This window comes from Octopus sinensis, linkage group LG2 (genome assembly GCF_006345805.1).
Source record: "Octopus sinensis linkage group LG2, ASM634580v1, whole genome shotgun sequence".
Lineage (NCBI taxonomy): Eukaryota > Metazoa > Mollusca > Cephalopoda > Octopoda > Octopodidae > Octopus > Octopus sinensis.
Genome location: NC_042998.1, coordinates 139,215,385 through 139,241,173, shown reverse-complemented (window position 1 = coordinate 139,241,173; position 25,789 = coordinate 139,215,385). Strand labels below are relative to the sequence as shown.

The following is a 25,789-nucleotide window of genomic DNA, read 5'->3' as shown; positions in this document are numbered from 1 at the left end:
ATGAGTTCAAGGGGGAAGAAAAACAACAAAAAACAAAGCAGTTTTATCTTTAATCTTTTGCTTGTATGAGTCATTGGACTGCAACCATGCTGAGGTGCTTCCTTGAAGAGTTTTAGTCAAACAAATTAACCCCAGTACTCATTTTTAATTCTGGTACTTATTCTATTGGTCTCTATTGCTGAATCACTAAGCTACAGGGATATAAACAAACCAACAATAGTTAAGTGGTGGGGGGGGAGGAGGTGACAAACACAGGCACACATAAACACACATACACTCATAAACATACACACACATGCACAGTGGGCTTCCATACAGTTTCCATTTTCCAAGTTCGCTTACAAGGCTTTGGTCAACCCAGGGCTTTAGCAGATGATTGCCCAAGGAGCTGTGCAGTGGGACTGAACCTGAAACGACATGATTGCAAAATGAGCTTTTTAACCACACAGCCATGCCTGTGCTGGTAGTAACTGTTTAAACATCTGGATATTTGTAACTAACATTTGAGGAGAAAAGTTGTTTGATAGACTGGAAAAAAACCCCTTTAAGATTGTCTTCAATATTTCATGTGTACATCTATAGCCACAATGACATTTCATTGTGTGAGTAGGGTATCTTAACATAGATTTTTAAATATTATACTGTCTGAGATTTATATGTTGGTTTATAAAAGGAGAATCCTTGTCATTATGCTTGCATGGTTCAGGTGAAAATTCTTTCTGCTGCTCTCCCTCACCGGTTTCCAAACAAAATAATATTTATCTCAGGCTTCACATGTTTTCATGGCAGAGTGGGAATGGACACTGCTTGTTTGACAGTGATACTCATTTACAACTATTGCTGGATGCCAGGACAAGAAGACATAAACACACACACACACACCACACACACACACACACACACCACACACACATGATGTCATGATAACGAAACAAACACACACAACACCTGCCTCTGTGTGTGTGTGTGTGTGTGTGTGTGTGTGTGAATTTACATAACAGGCTTTTTTCAGTTTCTACTTACAAGGCTTTGGTCAGCTGAGGGCTATAGTAGAAGATTGTTGCACAAGGTACCACACAGTGGGACTGAGCCTAAACTTGTGGAACTGAAAGCAAATTTCTTTGCTACACAGTTATGTCTGCAACACCTAATTGACTTATACAAAGTCTCTCATGTGTTGAATGCAAAGCTTTAAACAATGAATATATTTGAATATATAATGAGCTAATAAGATAGAACAAGATAAAAGGATTGTATTGTTGTTTGAAGGAAAAAAATATAGAAGGAAAGAGCATAAAAAGACTAATATGGTGTCCACCTTAGTTGATGGTAACTAAAGCCAAGATGAAAGAATACTGAGAGAATCGGGACAAGTTGAAAGAAAGCTAATTACTCTAAAAACATAACGACATGGAGAAATAGACCAAACATATTGATGATATCAATGAATTTTTGCAAAGTTATTACTTAGAAAAACAGTTGGTTGTTTGCCAGTGTTTTTCTTTTGGATTTGTATTTGGTCATTTTAGAATCAACTACCACACCAAAACTATTTGTTTGTTTTTCTGATAATATTCCTTTGTTTATTGTGAAGGTTAATTTTCGTAATTCCTCCAGAACAAGTTTCAATAATGGTATTTGTCTGTTGTGTTAGGATAGTTAGAATTAACTATTTCTCTTGGACCAACTTTTTTTTTTGTTTAAATTTGTTTCTCTTGGAATAAATCCAGATAAATCTAATGTACTTAACACAATTTTACTTTGCCATGGAATGTTAATCTGTTGCCAAATTGTTGTTCAATTTCTTTCATGATATAACTTGTTTATCTGTTTATAACAATAACAATGAACTGCTGACTATATATTTTTCTTTTACCTGGCTGTCAACAAAGTGTGTATGTGTGTGTGTGTGTGTGTGTGGCTGTGTGGTTAAAGAAGTTTGTTTATCAACTATGTTATCTTGGGTTCAGTTCCACTGCACAGCAGCTTCAACAAGTGTCTTCTTTTATAGTTCTGGGTCAACAAAAGCCTTCTGAGTGAGTTTAGTGAATGGAAGAAGCCCATCATATATACATGTGTGTGTGCATATATTTGCATGTATTCTTGTCTAGACATCATGTGGTGGTTGTAAATGAGCCTCATCAGCATATGAGCAAAGTTGTTTTGGGTTCCAGTCTTCTGTGAAAACTTGTGTAGCTATAGGAAAATATCATCTTGCTTGGAAACAGGTGAAGATTGGCAACAAGAAGGGCATCAAGCCATAGGATATCAGCATGGAGAAGTGAATTAAATGATGATGATGGCAATTTTATATGTGTGTGTGTATGTGTGTGTATATATATATTATATATGTATGTATATTTATATGTATATGTATATATGTGTGTGTATATATATGTCTGTGTGTGTGTGTGTGTGTGTATATATATATCATCATCATCATCATTTAACGTCCGCTTTCCATGCTGGCATGGGTTGGACGATTTTGACTGAGGGTTGGTGAGCCAGATGGCTGCACCAGGCTCCAATCTTGATCTGGCAGAGTTTCTACAGCTGGATGCCCTTCCTAACGCCAACCACTCCGAGAGTGTAGTGGGTGCTTTTTACGTGCCACCTGCATGAAGAAGTGAATTAAATGATGATGATGGCAATTTTATATATGTGTGTGTGTGTGTGTGTGTGTGTGTGTGTGTGTGTGTATGTGTGTATATGTATGTGTGTGTGTGTGTATATCGTTTAGCATCGGCTTTCATGCTAGCATATGTATATATATTGTCATATAAACCGTGTTTGATTGTGGAAGGATTATTTTGACAGTCTTAATATTCATCTGTTCAATTCACTATCCTGTTTGATTTTAGTGTTTTCAAGTTGTTCTTTTGGTAGTAGTAGTGTCCATTGGTATAATGAATTTTGATTGGTGCACAATAAAACCTGTTGCACAAGATTTATTGCAAAGATATTTTTTCTTGAGCCACTTAGAGTCTTTTTTTTATATGGAGAGGGTTTATCTCTCAAATGCTTATTCCCACAGAAACTACTACCAGCATTGACCTCCTTCATCCTCCCCACCATTGTTCACAAAGGATTAATATTTGGGGTGGGGGTTAAACTGATATTCTGCATATAGTTTGTAGCTATTGATCTGTAATTCTTGATGAGAATCAGCTGGGGAGGTAATCACCATCATCACTATTTAATGTCTGGCTTCCATGCTGGCATGGGTTGCAGACATGCTTTAGTGTCTACTTTGGTGTGATTTCTATGGTTGATCACCCTTTCTAATCTCACCTATTTTACAGCATGTACTGGTTGCTTTTTTCTATGGCATCAGCACTAGTGTAACTTGCAAGGCTAAGGCTGTAAAATAACCCTTATAACTGAAGGAAAACAGAAAAGAGAGAGGATGAATTTAGAAGTATCTTGTCTTTGTGATTTCCTGTTTGAATGTTTTTTTTCTTCTGTGATAGGCTAAGTTTAGAAAAGTCTGCTTAGGCATAAGCGTGGCTGTGTGGTAAGAAGCTTGCTTTCCAATTACATGGTTCCGGATTCAGTCTCCCTGTGTGACGCCTAGGGCAAGTGTCTTCTACCATAGCCTTGACCCGACCACAGCCTTGTGAGTGGATTTGGTAGAAAGAAACTGAAAGAAGCCTGTTGTATATATATATATTTCTTTATTACCCACAAGGGGCTAAACATAGAGGGGACAAACAAGGACAGACAATGGGATTAAATCGATTACACCGACCCCAGTGCGTAACTGGTACTTAATTTATCTACCCCGAAAGGATGAAAGGCAAAGTCGACCTTGGCGGAATTTGAACTCACAACGTAACGGCAGACGAAATACCACTAAGCATTTCCCCCGACGTGCTAACGTTTCTGCCTGCTCGCCGCCTTTTGTATATATATATATATATATATATATATATGCACATACATATATGTATGTATGTGTGTGTGTTTGTGCCTGTATGTCCCTCCACCATCGCTTGACAACTAGTGTAGGTGTGCTTATGTCCCTGTAACTTAGTGGTTTGGAAAAAGAGGCCAATAAAATAAGTGTTAGGCTTGAAAAACAAAAATAAGCCCTGTGGTCAATTTCTTCAACTAAAACTCTTCATGGCCACAGTCAGATGACTGAAACAAGTAAAAGAATAGTTTCAAACAGATTGTGGTCATAAGTTACATCATTTCTTTGGTTTTGTTATCTAAGTCTTTGTGTGTGTGTATGTATGTATGAATGTGCGACTTGCCATGTGCAGACCCATTGTTATAAATAGTTTGAAATTTATTTTTATTTATTTATTTATTTATTTATTTTGACAAAATGTTTGACAAGGTGAGTCAAGGATGAACTAGAAGTACTGTTTGGGAAATAATACCGTGTTTTTTTGTTATTATGTCTATAAGTTGTACTGGTGGTTGCTCATCATGTTTCATCTTTTCATTTTTGGCATTATACTCTGTTGTGTTGTAGGTGATGCTTAAGATTTTGCCATATGTATATGTGTGTTATGTTAATGTTTAACTATGTTTAGATTTAGTGTGCAGCTGTGTCCTGTTTGCTATAAGATGTGATTGTGTGTGTGTGTGTATATTGAGTTCTGGCATTGTACGTACAGAGGTTGAAGAAGATTGTTGATAGCACAGACCATTGTATAACTGATTTTGTTTGGGAAGCCATAGATTTGAATGGTGTAGCTGTAACTTAATAGCCAGACACGATAACCTTAGTGCTAGTTGAATAGCTATCATTTAGTGTTTTCACAAAAAGTGTTCTTTTTTTTTTTTTTGAAAGGGAAATTTAAAGTATACATACACACATGAGTGTGTGTTTTTGTGTATGTGTGTGTACATTGAATTGGTAGTGAGAAATGGCATCAAAAGCTATATATTGAATGAATAATGAGAAATGGAATCAAAAGCTTTACTGATGTCCTTTTTTGTAGTCATTGAGGGATATTATACTGTGTTCAATTCATCTAATATGCATTGAAAAATGCTGGAGTGTACATATATATATATGTATAAACGCATGTACACAGAGTTATGCCAATGTTTATTTTTGCGCCATTCAATCACCACACTATACATACACACTTGTACATACAGATACATGCACATGCGCATACATAAAATCCTCTTGTGTTTTCTTTTCTGTGTGTGTGTGTGTGTGTGTGTGTGTGTGTGTATATATATGGTAATGCAACAAAAGAATGAAAGAGACCTCGATATTATGTAAATAGAGGAATTTATCTGTAACTATAATATGTGACAATTATTTGTTAGCCATGATAAAACTTCGAGTTTCGGATGTCAGGGCGGAAACCCACAATGGCCTGATAACTGAAGAGATGGCGGCGTGGGTTTCCACCCCGACATCCGAAACTCAGTTTTATCATGGCTGTGGAATAATTGTCACATATTATATATATATGCGTGTGTGTGTGTGTGTATGTATAAATATGAATAACTATATATATATATATATATATAAATAAAAAAAATGTGCATGCCTGTATTGGCATCATCATCATTTAATGTCCATTTTCCATGCTATATATATTGGGTCATCCCATAAATAATGCAGTTTTTTTATACTTTTATTTTTCAAAATTAAGATAAACAAAGTTCTTCTTTAATCTAAAATATACTCTCCTTCATTTTCTACAATGTTTTTCCATCTATCTGGTATATTTGTAAGGCCCCTCTTCCAAAATTCACTTGTCTATGACAAAAAATACTCCTCCAGTACTGTTCTGACCTCGTCTACAGAATTTATATTTTTTCTGTCTAAATGATTTTGAAGACTGCATGATAAATGGTAATCAGATGGGGCAATGTGCAGTGAATATGGCGGGTGGGGCATCATTTCCCATTCAAACTACTCCAGCCTTTGGAATGTCATCCTTGCTGTTTATGGCCAAGCATTATCCTGATGGAAGAACACCTTTTGTCTTGGAACCAAAGATGGTTGTTTTTCTTCTACCGCTGACTTATGCCACACAAGCTGCTCACAGTAGATCTCCTTGGTTATCATTTGGTTTAGGTTTAAAAGTTCAAAGTGGACTAAACCTTTCATATTCCACCAAACAGACAACACCAATTTATGTGGGTGAAAACCTTCTTTAGCCTGGGATGCCAGTGTTTCTCCTTTCCCTACCTACTGTCTTTGGTGCTTGATATTTTTATAGAGAACTCATTTCTTGTCACCAGTCACTATTCAGTTCAAAAAAGGTTCATTCGTAAGACATGACAGCAAAGAAGAATACACATTCACTCTCTGCACGCGATTAGATTCGGAAAGTTTGTGAGGAACCCATTGACCTAATTTGCTGACTTTTCCGATGGCACATAGGTATTGATGAATGGTTGAATGACTAAATCAAAACTTGTTTGCTAGTTTGTCAACAGCTATGGTGGGATTTTGTTCTACCAGGGTTTGCAAGACATCCTCGTTGAACTCTGCAGATCTTCCAAGATGTGGCTCATCTTCTGGGCTGTAGTTTCTAGCTCGGAATTTCTGGAACCACTATTGACACTGGCTTACGCTTATTGTCTGATCCTCATAGACTACATTAATATTCCTTGCACTTTCTGTTGCATTGTTGCCTTTCTGTTGTGTTGTTGCAAAATATGCAGAATATGCTCCTTTGTCATTTCCCTTATATCTTTGAAAAAATAACTGTTAAAATTGAAGTGCACTCTTCAAAACTTGCAGTAAGAATAAGGACAAGGTAAAATTACTACCTGCTTCTATAGCAAGTTGATGCAAGTAGTTTATCCTGTCACTCTCTGACTTTTAGTTCATGCATTTGAAAAAACTGCATTATTTATGGGATGACCCAATATATATATATATGTGCATATGTATATGCATGTATTTATGTATATAGGTGTATATGTATAGTAATATGGTAATGGAGTGATGCAAAACTAAATGTTTTGCATAGCTATTTGTTAAAAATTTCAGTCATACAGTTGTTCATATAATACAATGATTGTGTGAAATAACTCTAAACAATAAGCAAAAAAGAAAACATAAAAAACACACTGTTTTAATAGTTAGTTGTTTGACACAGGCATTATAGCTATAAACAAGGGATCAGTTTGTATATTTGTTACATAATTTTAAGTATATCTTTGTTGTGGCTCACACAATATATTTATTGTATAAATGTAACTATATCATTGTTATAACTTAATATATTTATTGTTTAATTTTCCCTACATCTTTGTCTTAGCTTACAAACTGTTACGAAATTACTTGTCCTTCCTTTTTTCTCAATCCACAGTTTATATTCTCCCTTATGCTAGCCTTCTTGTACCTTGAGAGAACACTACCAGACTGTCACCACTGTTTTTCTCTTCTTCTCAGCTACTCTTACCCACCTTCACATAATATGGGGTAGCCATATACTCATATTTACTCCATAGGGACGTACATGTTCTGTCCCTCTATTGTATTTTAGCCTTCAACCTGGTACAAAGCCATTGCCCCACCTCTCAAATACATGTCCCACTTAACTGAAGCGGGCTTTTCCCTTTTCCTTTCTTTACTTTGTCATGAAAGTTACTCAGAAACCTTATTGTTGCTAGTGTCATAATAAGAAAAGAAAACCAATACTCATTGTAAAATGGTCAGAGTTAGAAGACACATCCAGTTGTAGAAACCATTTGAAAGCTGACATTGGGGCTTGACACAGCTCTTTGGCTTGTCGGAACTTGTCGAACTGTCCAACCCATGCCAGCATGGAAAACAAATGTCAATGATGATGAGGAAGAGGATAATGGAACCGTTGTTTTTTCCCCTTTGTGCAATAGAGGTGGTTTAATGTTTAGAAATATTTGTATTAAGCTCTGTCACATGAAGCTACTGAAATTCACTAAAATAATATAGCTGAATATATTTTTTTTTTGTGTCGTTTAAGCATACTCATCATTTTCCAATGCAATACAGATTATGATGTACCTGACAAAATGCAATGTGTCATTCACATCACACGAGATTCTGTGAATATTAAACTATTCAGTGATAATTAGTGACTTAACCCGATGTTACCGTATTGATGTTGAAAATACATATTTCAATTAATTTCATTATTAAGCTGATATTTAGAACAGATTTAACATGAAATTTTGATAGATTTTAATTTAGATAATTTAAACTCATTTGTTATATATTTCTGTTGAAATATACTACCTGTCTTTCAGTCTTTAAAATAATGAAAAATTTAGTATCATGATTCTAAATTAATGCTTTCAAGTGATCTAAATTTTAAAAAAACTAACATAAAAATCTTGTATCTATTTGTGTTTCAAACACCAGCTTAATAATGACAAAGTTACTTCACTAAATTATTTAGATATAACTGTGTGGTTAAGAAACTTGCTTTGCAACCATATGATTTCAGATTCCATCCCATTGGGCAGTACCTTGGGCAAGTGTCTTCTACTATATAGCCTTGGGCTAACTAATGCACTTTGAGTGAATTTGGTAGATGGCAGCTGTGTGAAAGCCTGTTAGTGTGTATGCGAGTATATAATATATATATATCTCACTATGCCTTTGTGTCTGTGTTTGCTATCCCCTCCACTTGATGGCCATTGTAGGATTGTTTACATCCATTTAACTTAGCATTTTGGCAAAAGAGGCTGATAGACATAAAAGCACATTAGCACTGGAGTTGATTTATTTGTCTGAACTGTTCAAAGTGGTGCCCCGGCATGGCAGCTGTCCAGTGACCGAAACAAAATAAGAGATACTGAGTGTAAGACTATATCTTCTCATATTTGCTTCAGGTGTTTTATTGTAGAACATAACCACCAGCCATTATGAAGTTAGTGTTTAGATTTTGATTCACTGTTGTTAAGTGGTTGTGAGATAACCACTTTTGCATATTACGACCCACTGAGATGTAATGGATAGGTATTGAATCTTTTGGAAATTTTACATGTACTAGACTGGTAACCTGGAGAATGTTCAACTATCATTTGCTTAGGGTTATAAGAAATTCCTGTGAGAGCTGGATAACAGAAGATTCCTTCATGAAAGCATTTCAGCTCTTAACCCCTTACCCGCTTAGGGGACCAGGCTGCATCCAAGTCATGACTCCTGGATACTCCTCTGTTGCCACATTTTGCATTATTGTCTTCATTGCAACCCTCTCCAAAGCCACTGGTTTAAAAAGATTGTTCACTTTAAAATAGGAAGTTTGTATAGAACCAGAGGTGGTCTTGATTTGTATTAAAAGGGATACATCTAATGTAATTACCACCCATCCACCAATTCATATTATCATATTAACCATTTAACATTTAAACCAACCATATCTGGCTCAAATATTCAACCCGCTTTATGTTAAAACTGGCCAGATTCAGCCTCTCACACCTACCCGACAAAATCTTTCTAAAATTAGGTAATCACGTCATTGAAATCTCAAAGCCAAAGGATATTCTTTTATTCTTTTACTTGTTTCAGTCATTAGACTCAACCATAGTGCTTTTTTTTCAAAACCTGGTACTTATTCTATCGGTTTCTTTTGTCAAATGGTTAAGTTATGGGGGCCCAAACACACCAATGCCAGTTGTCAAGCAGTGGGTGGGTGGGGGGACACTGATGCAAACACACATGCACATGTGCTGAGCTTCTTTCTTTACATCCACCAAATCCATTCACAAGGCTTTGGTCAGCCCGGGGCTATAGTAGAAAACACTTGCCCAAGGTGCCACGTAGTGGGACTGAACCCGGAACCATGTTGTTGGGAAGCAAGCTTCTTACCACATAGCCATGCCGGATTAATTCAAAACAGTATGAATAAATAGGCATTATATTTGATAGAGTAACCTGAATGCTAAAGGGTTAAATGAGGTTATATATTACGTTTTAACTGTGACATTTTTTAATGACATTTTGAAATGCTGGTGGTAGTGGTGGTGATGAACAATTATAAGATCCCTATAGATAATCTTTCACCTTATTTCTTTTGTCGTCTTGAATTTCAGATTCAAACTCAAGCAGCAGTGGAAGAGTTCTTGATGTGAAGAAAACTGACAGAAAGTAAGTTCCTTTTTAGAATAACCCACTTTTATCTTTTGTGTTTGAGTAGTTCTAATTCTTCTCTCAGTAAATTACTTGCAGTTCAGTTGCTTTAACTAGTGTTTTTTTGAATTAAGTAATTTTTTTATATGATATGGTATTAAATTTTAACTTTAGCTGTCAGAAATATAAGTTGTTTGATTTATTTTAATGACGTAGAACTTAGAAGAGATAATAATATTTAGTCTCACAAAGTAGTAGTAGTATTAGTAATAACAACACACTACACATTTTCCAAAAAATAACCCTACTAGGAACAGCCCACGTCCTCGCCTGGCCCCGTGCCGGTGGCACGTAAAAAGCACCATTCGGCTGGGGCCGTTTGCCAGCCCCGTCTGGCACCTGTACCGGTGGCACGTAAAAAGCACCCACTACACTCACGGAGTGGTTGGCGTTAGGAAGGGCATCCAGCCGTAGAAACATTGCCAGATCAGACTGGGCCTGGTGCAGCCTTCTAGCTTCCCAGACCCCAGTTGAACCGTCCAACCCATGCTAGCATGGAAAGTGGACGCTAAATGATGATGATGATGATCCAAATAAAACAACCTGCAAACACAAGGCACACTCTGTACATTAAATATCCAATAAAATAAACAACCCTCACAACATGTACACTGTAGGCCAAATACTCAACAGAAGAACACAACTTACATTACACACACAACACACTATACAAACACTAATACAACAAAAGACTGCAACCAAACTCTATAACAAAACAAACTGATGCAATACAATACTGGGAAAAGTTTGCACTCTCCAACAACGAAAAAGAACACACAATGCTGCACACACCTTAGTAAGGTAGAGGTGTAGCAAGTGATGGAGTAGAAATTTGCCTGAAACTATCAAATGTTGAATAATAATTATTATTATAAACAAGAGCACTCAGAGAGTGAAAACCTCTGCCAAGGCAACACCAATGTCCTCTCAACAATTAGCCGGAGCTAATTTTTAAAATAAGAATATCTGAAATGAACTCGACTGCTCTCACAAATGAGAATACTAAAAATGAACCCAACCACTCTCAAATATTAAGTAAAATAAACGGAAAAATAATCCAGAATCCTTGTCTGGTACTGGATTGATCCCAAAATCCAAATCCATCCAGCGGTTCTTGAGATATTTTGTCCACGGACAAACTAACAAACAAACAAACACGACTGAAAACAATACCTCTGCCTTCGTTAAGGTTGTTGTAATAATAAATGCCCTGATGCAAAACCAGGCACTGGTTCTCATGGATTCTGATCTTACCTGATTAGAAGTGTTATCATGTGCATGTTTTGCCATGATGTAGAAAATGGGCTACAACAAATATTCTACTCAATACCACAGATTTGCATGTCAGTTTTTTTACCTTAATCAGTTGAGCATGTCCCTTAGTGGCTGACGATATGTGCATCTCTGATCTCGAGCAGAAGTAGTAGTGGGGAGCATCATAGCCATGTGTTGAGAGGAATTCTTTGGAGTTTGAATAATTCACCTGTGGAAACATGGGTGTTTTGTTCAACATCCTTAATCAATCCTTATTCAGGGACCTTTTGAGTAGGATGGGCTACTTGACCCGAAGAAAATTGTAACTGGGCCCCACCTGCTAGGTCATGTACTGTTTATCGTGATATAAGATCATGCCATGCACATATGGTTGTGATGCATGTGCCTGGTGTACCCTTATCTGATGGGTAATCTTGATGGGTATATTGAGCCTCGTATACTTGTATCCCAGTAACACTTTGATGGCATGTGTTACTCTATCATAATAATAATAATAATAAATTAAAATAATAACAATAATAATGGTTTCAGGTTTAGATACAAGGTAAGCAGTTTTAGGGGAGAGGAAGTCGACTACAACAACCCCAGTGTTCTGCTGGTGCTGATTTTATCGACCCTTAAAGTATGAAAGGCAATGTTGACCTTGGCAGCATCTAAATTCTGAATGTAAAGTTGGAAGAAATGCCACTGACCATTTTGTCCAGTGCAGTAACACTTCTGCCAGTTTGCTGCCATAAATAATAATAGTAATGGATTCAAATTTTGGCAAAAGGTTACCAGTTTTGGGGGAGGCATGTAAGTTGATATAATTAATTCCATCAACTGGTACTTATTTCAGTGACCCTAAAAGGATGAAAGGCAAAGTCAATGTTGGCAAAATTTGAACTCAGAATGTAATGCTGCTAAGCATGTTGTCTGGTGTGCTAACAGCTCTGCCAGCTTACCACCTTGATGATGACGACGACGAAGTCACAAGGCCAGCAATTTCAGGGGAGGGGCTAAGTCAATTAGATCGACCCCCAGTGTTCATCTGGTACTTATTTTAACAACCTTGTAAGGATGAAAGAGAAAATCAACCTTAGCAGCATTTGAACTTGGAACATAAAGATGGATTAAATGCCATTAAGCATGTTGCCTGATGTGCTAATGATTCTCCCAGCTCATCTCCTTAATAATGATAATAATCCTTTCTACTAAAGGTAAAAGGCCTGAAATTTTGTAGGAGTGGGACCAGTTGATTACATCATCTCCAGTGTTTCATTGGTACTTAATTTATCGATGCTGAAAGGCTGAAAGGCAAAGTCTACCTTGGCAGATTTTAAACTCAGAATGTAAAGATGGACAAAATGCTGCTATACATTTTGCCCAGCTTGCTAATGATTTGCCAGTTCACTGTTTTGAAAGAATAATAATCATTTCAAATTTTGGCACAAGGTCAGCAATTTCAAAGAGAGAAAGTTAGTCAGTACCATCAACCTAGTATTTGGATACTTTATTTTATTGACTCCAGATGAAAGGCAAAGTTGACCTTGGGGATATTTGGACACAAAACATGAGTCTAGAAATACCATTAAGCATTTTGCCTACCATGCTATTGATTCTGTTAACTCATTGCTCTAATAATAATAATGACAAGCTTATTGTAAATAGTGCCCAGGTGTATAACAATTAGTTGCAAAGTGCTGCATTTTATGTGATTATGAATTTAGAATGCATCTGTTAGTTTCTTTATCTGCTCTGGAAATTTTACTTTTATACACACACTAGTAGCTAGGTTTTTCTATGATAAGCTAAATTTGTTTAAATGAGTGATGTCTTGTTTTAATTCTAAAAACATGTACTCCAATTAATTTTTAAATGAAGAAAAAAAAATATATATCTTATTCAAAAGTAAGGCAGTTTAAATATAGACTCTATTTAAGTATATATGTGTACAAATATATTTTATAAATATATTTTATTTAAAAAAAGCAAACCATCTATGAAAAAAGTTATTTATTCATTCACTATGAAATTTTGAAAAAAAAAAAAAAAAAAAGCAACAGGTTTTGTTATTTGTTTGTCATTCATAACAACATTTACATTGAATACTTGAAAATCTTGGTGGAAATGGTCTGGATCGATAGAAATTTTTTTTTCTATTTTGTTCTGTTTTTTGGCTCTTACACTAATTTTCTGTAAATGTACACTGACATTTTCAATTCTGAATTATTGCTATAAATACAGATGCTCTTATTTTTGACATTCAAAATTATAAAAAAAAAAAAAAAAAGCCAAAAGGAAAAAAAAAATTATTATTACTTGTTACTATCCAGGAGTCCTGACCATGCTTTCGATTTAAACAAGTCATCAGTTATTGATCCAAAGCGCCAGAAAACCAAATGCACCAGAACAGCAAATGAAATCAGTGGTTCCAGTATTGGAATACAGGTAAGTTGTTTTATTTATTGCTCTCTAAACTATTACTGTTATATATTCGCACACACACACACGCACAGGCATACACACTATCTTGGTATTTCTGTCTCTGTGTGGAACCTTTATTTTCTTATATTATCCTTTCCATCTTCATGCACTTCAATTATTTCTCTTCAAAAATAGAGTTGCTCTTCCATATTTGGGTAATGTCTTGCTCTCATATGAATTGAGTTCTCTTTAGAGGTTGAAAAGTAGAAGTTAATTGTTACTCTATACAACAGCACGTTTGTTAAAAGTAATTCAGTAACAATGTATTCATCAATGTCTAAGTTTAACATGGAGTATACAGATTTATAATTTTAAAAAATCAAAAGTTAATTTATAAGGAATTTATCATATTAAAGACAAATTTAGAAACAATAGTTTTGTTGAAAGGTTGTAATATTGAATTTTTGTTGCAAATTCAAAACCAGCCACCGTCATTTTTTTCTCATTACATTTAACAGATTACTCTTATTTACCTATATTGTTTTGAATTAATCATACATTATCTCATTGCTTTGAGATTTCTATGATGTGATTATTTATTTTTACAATGCCAGATCTGGCAGTTTGGACATAAAACAGAATTTTTGGGTCTGATATGGTCAGTTTAAATGCTAAAAGGTTAAGCCAGGAATATTAATATGTTTTGCTCTATCTTGAAAATAATTACCACACTGACATTACAGTTGATTGAGTATTGTTTGAAGAAGAACCGCACTAAAAATTGCGCGCAAATGTTCAATCTTTATGAATCTTCGAATTGTACATAAATAAAATTGAATGATAGAGAACACATGCAAACACATTATTTCTATTTATTTTTGAAAGCAAATCACTTCTCTCATGTGTTAAACAAGCAATTATACATATACCAAATTATTTACATAAAATAATTTCAGCGAAAATTTTCAGTATTTAGCAAATTTCTTTATTCTTAATGATGATAAACTGACTGTTGATGGTTAACCTCACTTGTTAGGTTTTGGAAAATCACAATCTTTAGAATGCTTCAATTTCCATCTTCATCCATCGTTAGGTATCATATTGTTCTAATCATATACTCAATTTACCTATTATTGTTGAATTTTTCAATAGTTACATACATAACCGTTTAAATTGGTTAAATTATTAGGAAGCCATAGTATGTTCCACAAGTTCATACAAATTTACCAAGAAACTGACATAGCTTGTTTCTTTGAAATATGTACTGACTGGCATGGATTTGAATTCTACACAACAATTATATATGATTAAAATTGTTTTTTTTAATAATTATCTTTCTTTCTCTCTCTCTCTCTTTCTTTCTTTTTTCTTTCTTCCTTTTTTTCCTCTTCCTTCCTTTGTCCTTTTCCTTCCTTCCTTCTTTTCTTTCTTTCTTATGCTATCTAATTTTTCATTTAGGAATTAGTTTCATTCAAGTTTAAAATATTGTAATCAATATATTTACTTTAACTGTGACTTATCTGTCTAATCTTTATATGTGTGTGTGTGTAGGCATGACTGTGTGGTAAGAAGCTTGCTTTCCAACTACATGGTTTCAGATTCAGTCCCTATGTGTGGCACTTTGGGCAAATGTCTTCTATAGCCTTGGGCCAACCAAAGCCTTGTGAGGGGATTGACAGAAACTAAAACTAAAAGATGTGTATGTGTGCGTGTCTTTATATATATACACACACACACACACTCACTCATACAGGGTGCAATGGGTAAATTGTTGCTGTTTTATATTTTTAATTTCATGCAAACGCATTGTTTGTTTTTGGTTTTGTTGACTACACAGTATAGTAGGGTCAGTTGAGCACTGTCTATGAGAAAAACAGCACCATGACACAATTCACTCTGCCAGAAATTTGGAAATGACATGCTGTACCACTTGGCATTCATAACGGAAGCTCCAATATGAACATTTCAGAGTGTTTTGGTGTCAATCTGAGGATAGTGCAGAGGATTCGGAGCAAGTTGGATGAGTCTGATGGTAATTATGAAGGTATGGCAGTTTGGAAAACTCACTCTGATCATTCTGATAAGAAAAGAACTCCTGAATTTGTTGGTGAGATCTAGGCCATGATTGACAACAATCTAAGTCAATCAGGTCCATTGCCAGGGACATGAGAGTGTCTGAATTTCTTATCAGCAGGTAGTGCATGAAGGCATTTGGTATTTCTCATACAAGATGAGAAAGGGTCAATTTTTATCCTAATCCATCAAGGACAAAAGGAAAAACTGTGCTATGAAGCTTTTGAACAAACTCAAGCATCCCCTCCAACTGAACATTCTTCAGATTTTCTCAGACGAGAAAAATTTCTGCCAGGATCAGATAGTAAACACACAGAACAACTGTTGGCTTGCCATGTCCCCCAAACATGTCCCAAGAGTGATAAAAATCAAGCATCCAGTCAATATTATGGTGTTTGGAGTGATCATTATTGATGGCAACATTATGCCTCTATTCATCTTACCACACAGACTCAGACTCAACACTTGGGCCGATGTCAAGTGCCTGGAGGAGGTAGTGCTGCCCTGGGTCAAGAGGGTGGCTGCTGGAAGACTCTATGCTTCACAACTGAACTCTGAATCATGCAACACAAGCAGGGGTATCCAGTCATGACTGTCAGACAATTTCTGCAACCACATGACCCCTAACATCTGGTCACCTAACTCCCCAGACTGCAACCCCCTTGAACTGAATTAAACAAGGCTAACGCCCAGAAGAGTTGCAGGAATTTCCAAAGTCATCTGGAGGCTGTGGTTGAAGCCAATGGCAATTTTATTGAATAAATTTACTCTTTAGTATTTCAAAATATTTTTGTGTAATTTTGGTAAATATATCTGTTAAAATGAGATGTCAGTGTTATTTTCATTTTTGCGTAATTTAGACAATTTATTCACTGCACCCTGTATGTATATATATTAATGTATCTGTGTTTGCCCCCCCTACCATTGCTTGACAACTGATGCTGGTGTGTTTATGTTCCTGTAATATAATGGTTCGGCAAAAGAGACTAATGGAATAAGTTCTAGGCTTACAAAGATTAAGTTCTGGGGTTGATTCACTCGACTAAAACTCTTTAAGGTGGTACTCCAGCATGGCTGCAGTCAGAAAGAAGCAAAAGAACACGCACACACATGCACACGAGAAATTCCTTTAAGTGAAATTAATTTTTCTATTCATTTTCATATTATCAAGTGAGATTGTGTTCCTACGAACTTTTTTAAAAGAAACAAACAAAAGAAGCAGAAGAAAGCGAGAGAATATACATGATCACTTTTTATACATGAAAAGAACTATTTTTAAACACACATATTACAATATATATAAAAACACAAAAGCATTTTAAGAGGAATAAGTTAGGGAATTAATAAGAATTGTAATATTGTAAAAGTATATTCTTAACCACAAAAGATGTTGGCTACTGTGTGAGGGGAGGTGGTGGAATGAGCATTACTAGGAGGATGAGAGACAATATTTACCATCTTATAGTTCATTATCACCAACATCAGTTTGATGGGTGAAGAACTTATCCAAAGTTGTTTGTTGTTTATGATGCATTATTTCTTTGTTTTGTATAGCTCAGTATAGGAAATGAGCTCATTGTAAACTCCTCTTGTAATTTTGATGGTACATTTGTGATTGCAGTCATTATCAGCCAAAATTTGCATATAAATTTTTTGGCTCTTTTGTGAATTAATGTCATGATTATCAGCACATTATGCTGATTCTGATATTTGATCCATACACTCAAGAACTGTTCCATTTTAAGCATTACATTAGATCTATGGAAAAATAAGGTCTGGATGATTAATGAAATAGCTTCTTAAGCGCTTGGTATAATTTTCTCTGTTGTCACATATTGTTCCCACTGTAGACATTGCAAAACTTCATGTTTTGGCCAACTTAATTTTACTTCTGCATCAAGTCTTTTCTAAACATCAAGTTTAGTATCCAACGTAATCCCTTTATGGTTCCTTTTCACACTACTGCCTTCAGGTCTACTTGATAGTTTCTTTCCTGACATCTTAAATTGAAGGCAAATCCAACAGCAGCCATGATTAATTATCCACAACAAATAAGTGGTTAAAATAACTAATCCAGGAAAAATTTGCTTTGTGAGAGCAGAAAGTTGTCTTATTCCTTATACATTGAGCTAAGAAGAACGTATAATTTAAAATTTTTAACAATTTAAAACTATGCAATACGAACTTCTGTAAGAGCGAAATTACAGACAGTATCCTGAAATCAATAGTTATACTTTTCAGTTTCTGTAAGCTTGAAATCACATAACCTGAGGTATCCCTAACATAAGGGATGTGTATGTGTGTGTGTGTATGTATGTATATCAAAAGGATGTGTTATAACACCATTCCACATATACAAAAGCAGCCATACCAAATAAATATATATATATATATATATATATATGTAACATTGATTAATATTTATTGGAGGAAATAGAGATATCACTGGACAAAATGTTACATTATTTCAAAAGCAAGTTGAGTTGAATAATTTTTCATTTGAAAAGCAGTCTTTATAGTGTTGGACTAGATGTCTTGCTGCATTTATTCCAGCATTCAATGATCTGAAGTCAATTTTGCCTTCTCTCCTTTTGGAGTTGATTAAATAAAACATCATCTCCACAGTGGTAGATTAGTGGAATTACTTGAGTATTAGACAGGATGCCATGTTTGACTTAAAGCTATCCCATATTATATCCTTTATTAAACTAAACAAAATATATTTCCAGGGAGAAGATATTGTGAGCCCTAAAAGTAGACGACCTCTACAGCATTCAACTGTGGCTAACCAAATGAAAAACATAAATGAAACTCAACAACCACATTACAGTCCTCGGCATGGAACTATCGAATGGTAAGCCATTTTATATTTTTAACTACAAGTTTCAAGAAATTATTGCTGCTTAATTATTATGTAATGTTGTTTCGTCTAGCTTTGAGATGAATTCTAAATGGTTTGTTGATGTTTCTTGAATTTCAGTTTTATTTTAAAGCAAATAACAGGTATCCAACAGTTCTTGATATTACTATAAAGATATTTCAAATGAGACAAGGAGGGGTAGTGCCTGTCACCTATGTTGAACCTGCTTCCTCACCAAAGTAATGACATTGATGAGCTTGATATTTTGTTTGAACCTTTGAAGATTTATATTTCAGTTTAAAACCTGTTTAAAGAGTGGGTTCTAGCAGGGAGCTTTAGTTTCGAGCAGGGACAATTGGGAGCAGGGAGTGTTTGGTGCACCAAACACAGGGTTTGGAGTAGGTGGAGATGAGTGGAGAGAAAGAGGGTGCATCAAGTGGGCTTCAATGGAGGTTGTATGTAACTTGATAATTCAGAAGAGCAGAAAGTATAGAAAGATACCTGCTGTTGTTTTTTTGTCCCAGGTCAGCCTTAATTTCTCACAGCTATGATTAGAGATATTCTAGCTGTGACCATCCTGTTTTTTAAGAGAATCCAGAATGACATTGGTGTTTTGTTCCCTCTTTTTCAAGTCAATAGAGAGCGATTTGAGGGATGTCTGGTAACTGTATCTAGCAGCTTTAGCTGCTGTGTAGCAGCACTTTAATTGAATTTAGTGTTATAACATTGCATAATTGAATTATCAATTGTTGGGATTTTAATTAAGTTGAAATACATACGTACATTACAGATTTAATTTGCAAAGTGAAAACTGTAAATGTTTGTATGTAAAATAGGATTAAAAAAATTTGATTTATCCTCCTTATAGTCTTCCATAGTTTTGTATTGTTACTACTGTTGGTGCTTATCTAATAACTTTGTTTATGTCATTGTCAGTAAAAATAAAATGTTTTCCAGTTTATCAACTCTTATCTATGAAATAAGCGAAATTAACTGAATTATTTTTACTACTTTTTAATAGTATTAGTGCTGTGCAATATTGCATTATTCTATTTTTGTTAGGAAAATTCATATAATGGCAATAATTGGAAATCTGTTTTTCATTCTTTTTAGTTGGGCTGATCCTGACTCTGATGCAATTTGTCACAAGTTTGAGTCCTCAAATATGGATAATATCTTGCTGCCTCAGTCTGGTTTACTCAAACATCCATTGTCTGTTGACCATCATGTAAGTAAAGAATTCAGTGTTTTTGCTTTTAAACAAATGTTCACACTATGAATGAAAGGTATCATTACAGAACTTGTCAACAACTGAAGTCAGAAAGCAGACTGTTTTTCTAACTGAGACAATCTTAAACTCTACTAAAATTTCTCTTTTGTTTTCTGTCAACATTTCCCTGAAGAAGGACTCTGTTCAAAACACTGGATTTTTCACTCCCTGCAGCAAGTTCACTGTACTCTTTCTATTGTTTTTTTTTTTAATTATACAAGTCTTGCTTACATAGATCAACACTTGTCTCTTGGGGGTCTATTTAATCATGTTTGTGTGTACTTATTTATTTATTGTTAAGTAAATTTCCTTGGTGAAACATTGAATTATTTAATTAAACATTTTAGGATTTAAATTTCTTTGCAATCTAATATTTCTTTGTTCATTCATTCATGTAATTTAATTATTTTGTTCAGGTTAATTTTTTCGAGGCCATTACATCCCTTTTATATTTTTCTTTAGAATCACTTTCTATCTCTAGATTTTAGTGTAACTGACACAACTATAAAAATAATTGAAACATAAAGTCATTATCATCTCCTTGCCAACCACCACCACCGCCCTTCTCTCTCTATGTCTCTCATAATTGTTGTTTCAGCCTATAAAAATTTCTTAAGCATTAATTTTCAAATATTAATAAATTGACTATGTCATTTGTTCTGGTCATTGCTCTGATGAACTTTCTGGTTTTAGTAAGCCTCTGTCAAAATCTTGAAACATCTCACCTGCTTCAGATGTATCATTTCTCTGTTGTGCTTCTCCTTAGTCATAAGTCTTTTTATTCAGGTAGCTTCTTTCCTCAATATTTCTCCAGAACTCATTACCATTGTTTTGTTTTTCTTTGGCCTATGATAGTCATTTCATTAAGCTTTCTGTTGACAGTTTTTGAATTTGTAGGACCCCCTCCTTTCCTTCTTTGTAGTCCCTTACACTACAGTGGCCTCAAACCCTGAGACAAAATCATTAGAGAAAAAAAATGGCTAAAATATTCTTTGGTTCATGACAAAAGACACCATTTCTTATTTTAATAGATTTATTCTATTTTCTGATAACCGTACATACTTTGGTCTTGTAGTCAAAAGAACCAAGGATATGATGCTTGATCTTCTTACCTAGGACCTAATATTGTCCATCTGTTACCCCATATAAATTGTACAGAAGTTCTGTAGGAGGTAACTGAATTAACAGAATTAAGATTCAAAATCATGTCAACAATATTTACATTTCTCACTGGATATTTTACTAATGATCTACTATCTTCTAAAAATTGAGTGAAACATAATCCATATCTTTTTTTGTTGAACATTTTGATACCAAACCACCTGAAATTGCCTCTGATTATTTGACACAAACTTCATAATTTGAAGTGAACTAAATTAAAACTGTTGAAATTTCATATCAGTTTATGCTCCAGACACCAATTGAGTTATTTTACTAAATTATTTTTGAAATTGATTGAAACAAAGGCTGTGTCTTTTTAACACTTTAGCATTTAAACTGATATATCCAGCCCAAATATTCTACCTGTTTTATGTTCAAATCAGTCATGTCTAACCTCTCACACCCACTCTACAATGTCGTGCTAACAATAAACAATCACATCATTGATTCTCAAAGCTATGAGATAGTGCATTCCATTTGACAGAGTAATCTGAATGCTGAAATGTTAAACTGAAATATGATAACAAAAGTTTTTAATATTTTGGAAATTGTTATTCAAGATAGAAATTAAGCAAGAAACTTGTAAGGATATTTTAATTTGTCAATTTTAACTTTACAATTAATCTTTTAGTCTAATTTACAGTTCTTGTTGAACATTTTTTAATAAAAACTAAATGAACAAAATTTTTCTTTTCTTTCTTTCAGACTCATAAGTCATCAACTTCTAGTCCTTCAAGTAGCACACGGTGTCAGAATCAGAACAAACCTTATTTTAAGCTGGACTGTAGCAAATCTTCTTCAACAATGCCTGAGCACACATCCTACATACGGGGATCTGTCCGTACACACATGGGCACCTCGACGGCAGATAACAATTGCAATGCTGTACAATTTAACCCAAAGCACCCTCATCTTGTGGAAATGGTATCAGCGAACACTGCAGATGTTTCCAGTACATCCTCATCATCTTGTGAAGAGGATGAGAACACAGACAGTGCTGCTAAACACCCTAAATCGCGTATCGGTTTCTTAGATATGCATCTAACTAGCAGTCAGTCCCGGGATGAAGAAAACGACGACATGTGCGAGCGTGATGAGAAATATTCTCCTTGTTATTCTCCTAACAACAATCGTAAAACAATGGTTCCACCACTGGATTTGTCCATTTTACACGAGCATATGGACAGCACTGGTGAGTTGTTGCTGTTATTGTTTATTAAATATATTCTCCACTTCTAGTATTTCAAAACAGTGTTTAATCTTTTGGTTTCATGTTTGAGTATTTTAAAACTTATCAGCATATACTATAACCTAAACCATTATCATTATTCCTTTAACATCCACTTTTCTATGTTTGCATGCTTCAAATGGAATTTATTGAAGTAGATTTGCCACAGTTGGATATCCACCTGGTCACCAAGCCTCACCTGCTTCCAAGCAATATTTCCCCATGCCCAAACTTTTTCATAGTATATTAGAAATGAATGACACTGCTTGTATGACAGTGACACTTGCTTACAATTATCTCACAATGTCAAGACAACGTGACACAAGTGTGCGTGTGTGCACACACACACACACACACACACACACACACAATATGACGGGCTTCTTTTTTTTTTAATTTCCTCCTGCTGTAGTTGATCTGCTTCAATGAATTTCATCTAACCTATGCAAGCATGAATAAGTGAACAGTAAGACAACAATGACAATTATTGGTTGATAATGATGACAGCATTTTTATCCTTCCATTTGTGAATGAATATTAGTTTGATAAAGGAGCAAGGGAGCATACTTCACTGTTCATGCATAGATTTATTGTAATTTTAATATATTTGAGAAGATAATGACTGAAGCACTTTCCCTTCATAATATGTCAATATTTAAAATTCTCACACTTCAGCTAATTTCTTTTAGTGACTCAATATATATTTATTTTTTATCTCACAGATCCGATTCCTTCAAAGAAAGTGCAAACTGTATCTTATCAACGTGTGAAGAAACATCTAAGCAGTGATGAAGATGATGATGATGATGACGATGATCCTGTTGTTGTCTTGTCTCCAAGAGCCAACAAATTCAAGAAAAAACCAATGTAAGTTTTTGTTTCTCTTTTTCCACAACAACTGTGCTTGTTTCTTTTTCATTTAAATTTTTTTTTTTGTAGAAATAGTGTTTTTAATTTACTGTTATAATTCCATTATGGGATATGAGTCAGTATTATAATTATTAAGTTGATGAGCTTGCTGAATCATTAGAGCTTTGGAAATATGACTTGCAGTATTTCTTCTTGCTCTGTTGCCTTCCATCTTTTCAGGGTCAGTAAAATAAAGTACCGGTCAAATACTGGGGGCTGATGTAATAACTTATCCCCTCTTCTAAATATTGCTGGCCTTGAACTAAAATTTGAAGCCATTATTATTATTAAGACAGTGAACTGGTAGAATTGTTAGCATGCCAGACAAAAATATTTAGTGACATTTCATGTCGTTTTGTTCTAAGTTCAAATTCCACTGAGGTCAACTTTACCTTTCATCCTTCTGGGGTTGATAAAATAAGTACCAGTTGTGCACTGGGGTCAATGTAATCAACTTACCCTCCCCCACTGAACTTGCTGGTCGTGTGCCAAAATTTGAAACCATTATTATTATTATTATTATTATTATTATTTAGGCAGTGAACTGGCAGAATCATTACTGTGCTGGACAAAATGCTTAGCACCATTTCTTCTGGTTCTGTGTTCTAATTTCAGATCATCCTTTTGGGGTCAATAAAACAAGTACCAGCTGAGCACTGGGGTTAATATAATCAAGTTGCCTCCTCCACTCAGAATTGCTGGCCTTGTGCCAAAAATTAGAATTATTGTTGTTACTGCTGCTACTACTACTACTACTAATAATAATAATAAGACAGCAAGCTGGACATTATGCTTAGAAGCATTTCTTCCAGTTTTACGTTCTGAGTTCAAATTCTGCCACGGCCAGCTTTGCCTTTCATCCTTTCGGGAACGTTAAAATAAGTACCAGTTGAGCACTGGAGTAGATGTAACTGACTTGCTCCCTCCCTCAAACTTGCTGGCCTTGTGCCAAAATTTGAAATTGTTATTATTATTATTATCATTATTATTGTTGTTGTGGTGGATTGGCAGAATTGTTAGAACATTACAGTATCTAGTTACAGTTATTTATATTCTGAGTTCAAATCTTGCCATGGTCAAGAAATGGGGATGATATAATTGACTAAACCTTTTCCCTGAAAACTTTTGGCCTTGAACCTATATCAGAAGCAATCATTATTAAGGCAGTCAGCTGGCAGACTCGTTAACATCTCAGGCAAAATACTTAGCTGCATTTCATCCATCTTTACATTCTGCCAAAGTCGAATTTGCCTTTCATCCTTTCGAGGTTGATAAATTATGTACCAGTGAAACAGTCTCCTCCCCGCCACCAGATTTCAGGCCTTGTGCTTTTAGTAGAGAGGATTATTATTATTGAGTTCAAATACTGTTGGCATCTACTTTGCTTTTTGTCACTTTCAAAATCAATAAACAATCAATAAAATAAAGTACCAATCAAGTACTGGAATCAAATTAATTGCTGGCCTTGTGCCTAAATGAGAAATAATTATTATTAATGTATTCATTTTTGTCATCATCATTGACTCTCTCTGGATTCTTGCTACTCTCATCTGTTTTCTGTCTCTCAAGCTCCCTTCACATCTTTCATCTTACACTTGTATTTGCCATTGTAATGTGGGATAACCCTGGACTCCTTCAATATAACCCCCCACCTCATCAGTCTTACTACTCCAACATTAATCCCTTCCCTTTCCCCTGTTTCTTCAGTAACCTCACCCCCACTACCACGAGTAACTATTTTGTTATTTTCTCATTGTTATAAGTTGACCCCCTCTCATTATATTTCACCGTTTATCACCTTAAATCTTCACTCACACTCTCCTTTAGGGATCCCATCAAGTTCTGGTGCCATCCTCACAAGTGCTGGTGCCATGCAAAAAAGCATCCGGTACACTCTGTAAAGTGGTTGGCATTAAGAAGAGCATCCCGCCATAGTAGCCTTGCCAAAGCAGGTAGTGTAACGATGCAGTACCTCAATTCTTTTGATCATATGGAATTATCCAACTCATGTCAGCATGGAGGACCAGATATTAAATAATGATATAATGGGCCAGATCTGTTACACAACAATTGGTTGAGTTGCTTACATCTGACCTCTTTCTCATATTAGCATTATCATTTCCCTACTACTCTACACTATTACAAATGTGTGGCTTTCATTTGTCTTATTAGGCTTCTGTGTAGCTAAGTTCTTATTACCTTCAGTAATTAATTGTTATAGGGTTTACATTGTTCTGTTCATTAAATCTGGTTATTAAAAAAAGAAAGAACAAGTAAGATGTATATCATATATGTATTTTTTGTCACACCCTTTTCCCTTTATTCCATTCCTTCCTACTGAAGATGTGTAGCCTCGTAGTTAGGGTCTTGCACTCACAGTCACAATATTGTGGTTTTGATTCTTGGACCGAGCTGTTCTTGAGCAAAACATTTAATTTCACATTGCACCAGTCCACTGAGCTATAATTAATGACCTGTAGGGACACAGTATTTCATTATACA

General features: G+C 35.0%; 1 protein-coding gene across 6 annotated transcripts in view; it reads left to right on the top strand.

Moving 5' to 3' along the window:
• Window positions 1-25,789, top strand: part of LOC115223178 (protein FAM13A) — a 288,109-nt gene that overhangs the window by 197,856 nt on the left and 64,464 nt on the right. For all 6 annotated transcript variants that reach the window (XM_029793658.2, XM_029793651.2, XM_029793626.2 and 3 more), the window contains 6 exons: window positions 10,009-10,063; window positions 13,696-13,810; window positions 18,589-18,713; window positions 19,833-19,947; window positions 21,856-22,342; window positions 23,101-23,245. In XM_029793658.2, the coding sequence (XP_029649518.1) occupies window positions 10,009-10,063; window positions 13,696-13,810; window positions 18,589-18,713; window positions 19,833-19,947; window positions 21,856-22,342; window positions 23,101-23,245 (1,042 nt within the window). The remainder of the gene's footprint in view (window positions 1-10,008; window positions 10,064-13,695; window positions 13,811-18,588; window positions 18,714-19,832; window positions 19,948-21,855; window positions 22,343-23,100; window positions 23,246-25,789) is intronic.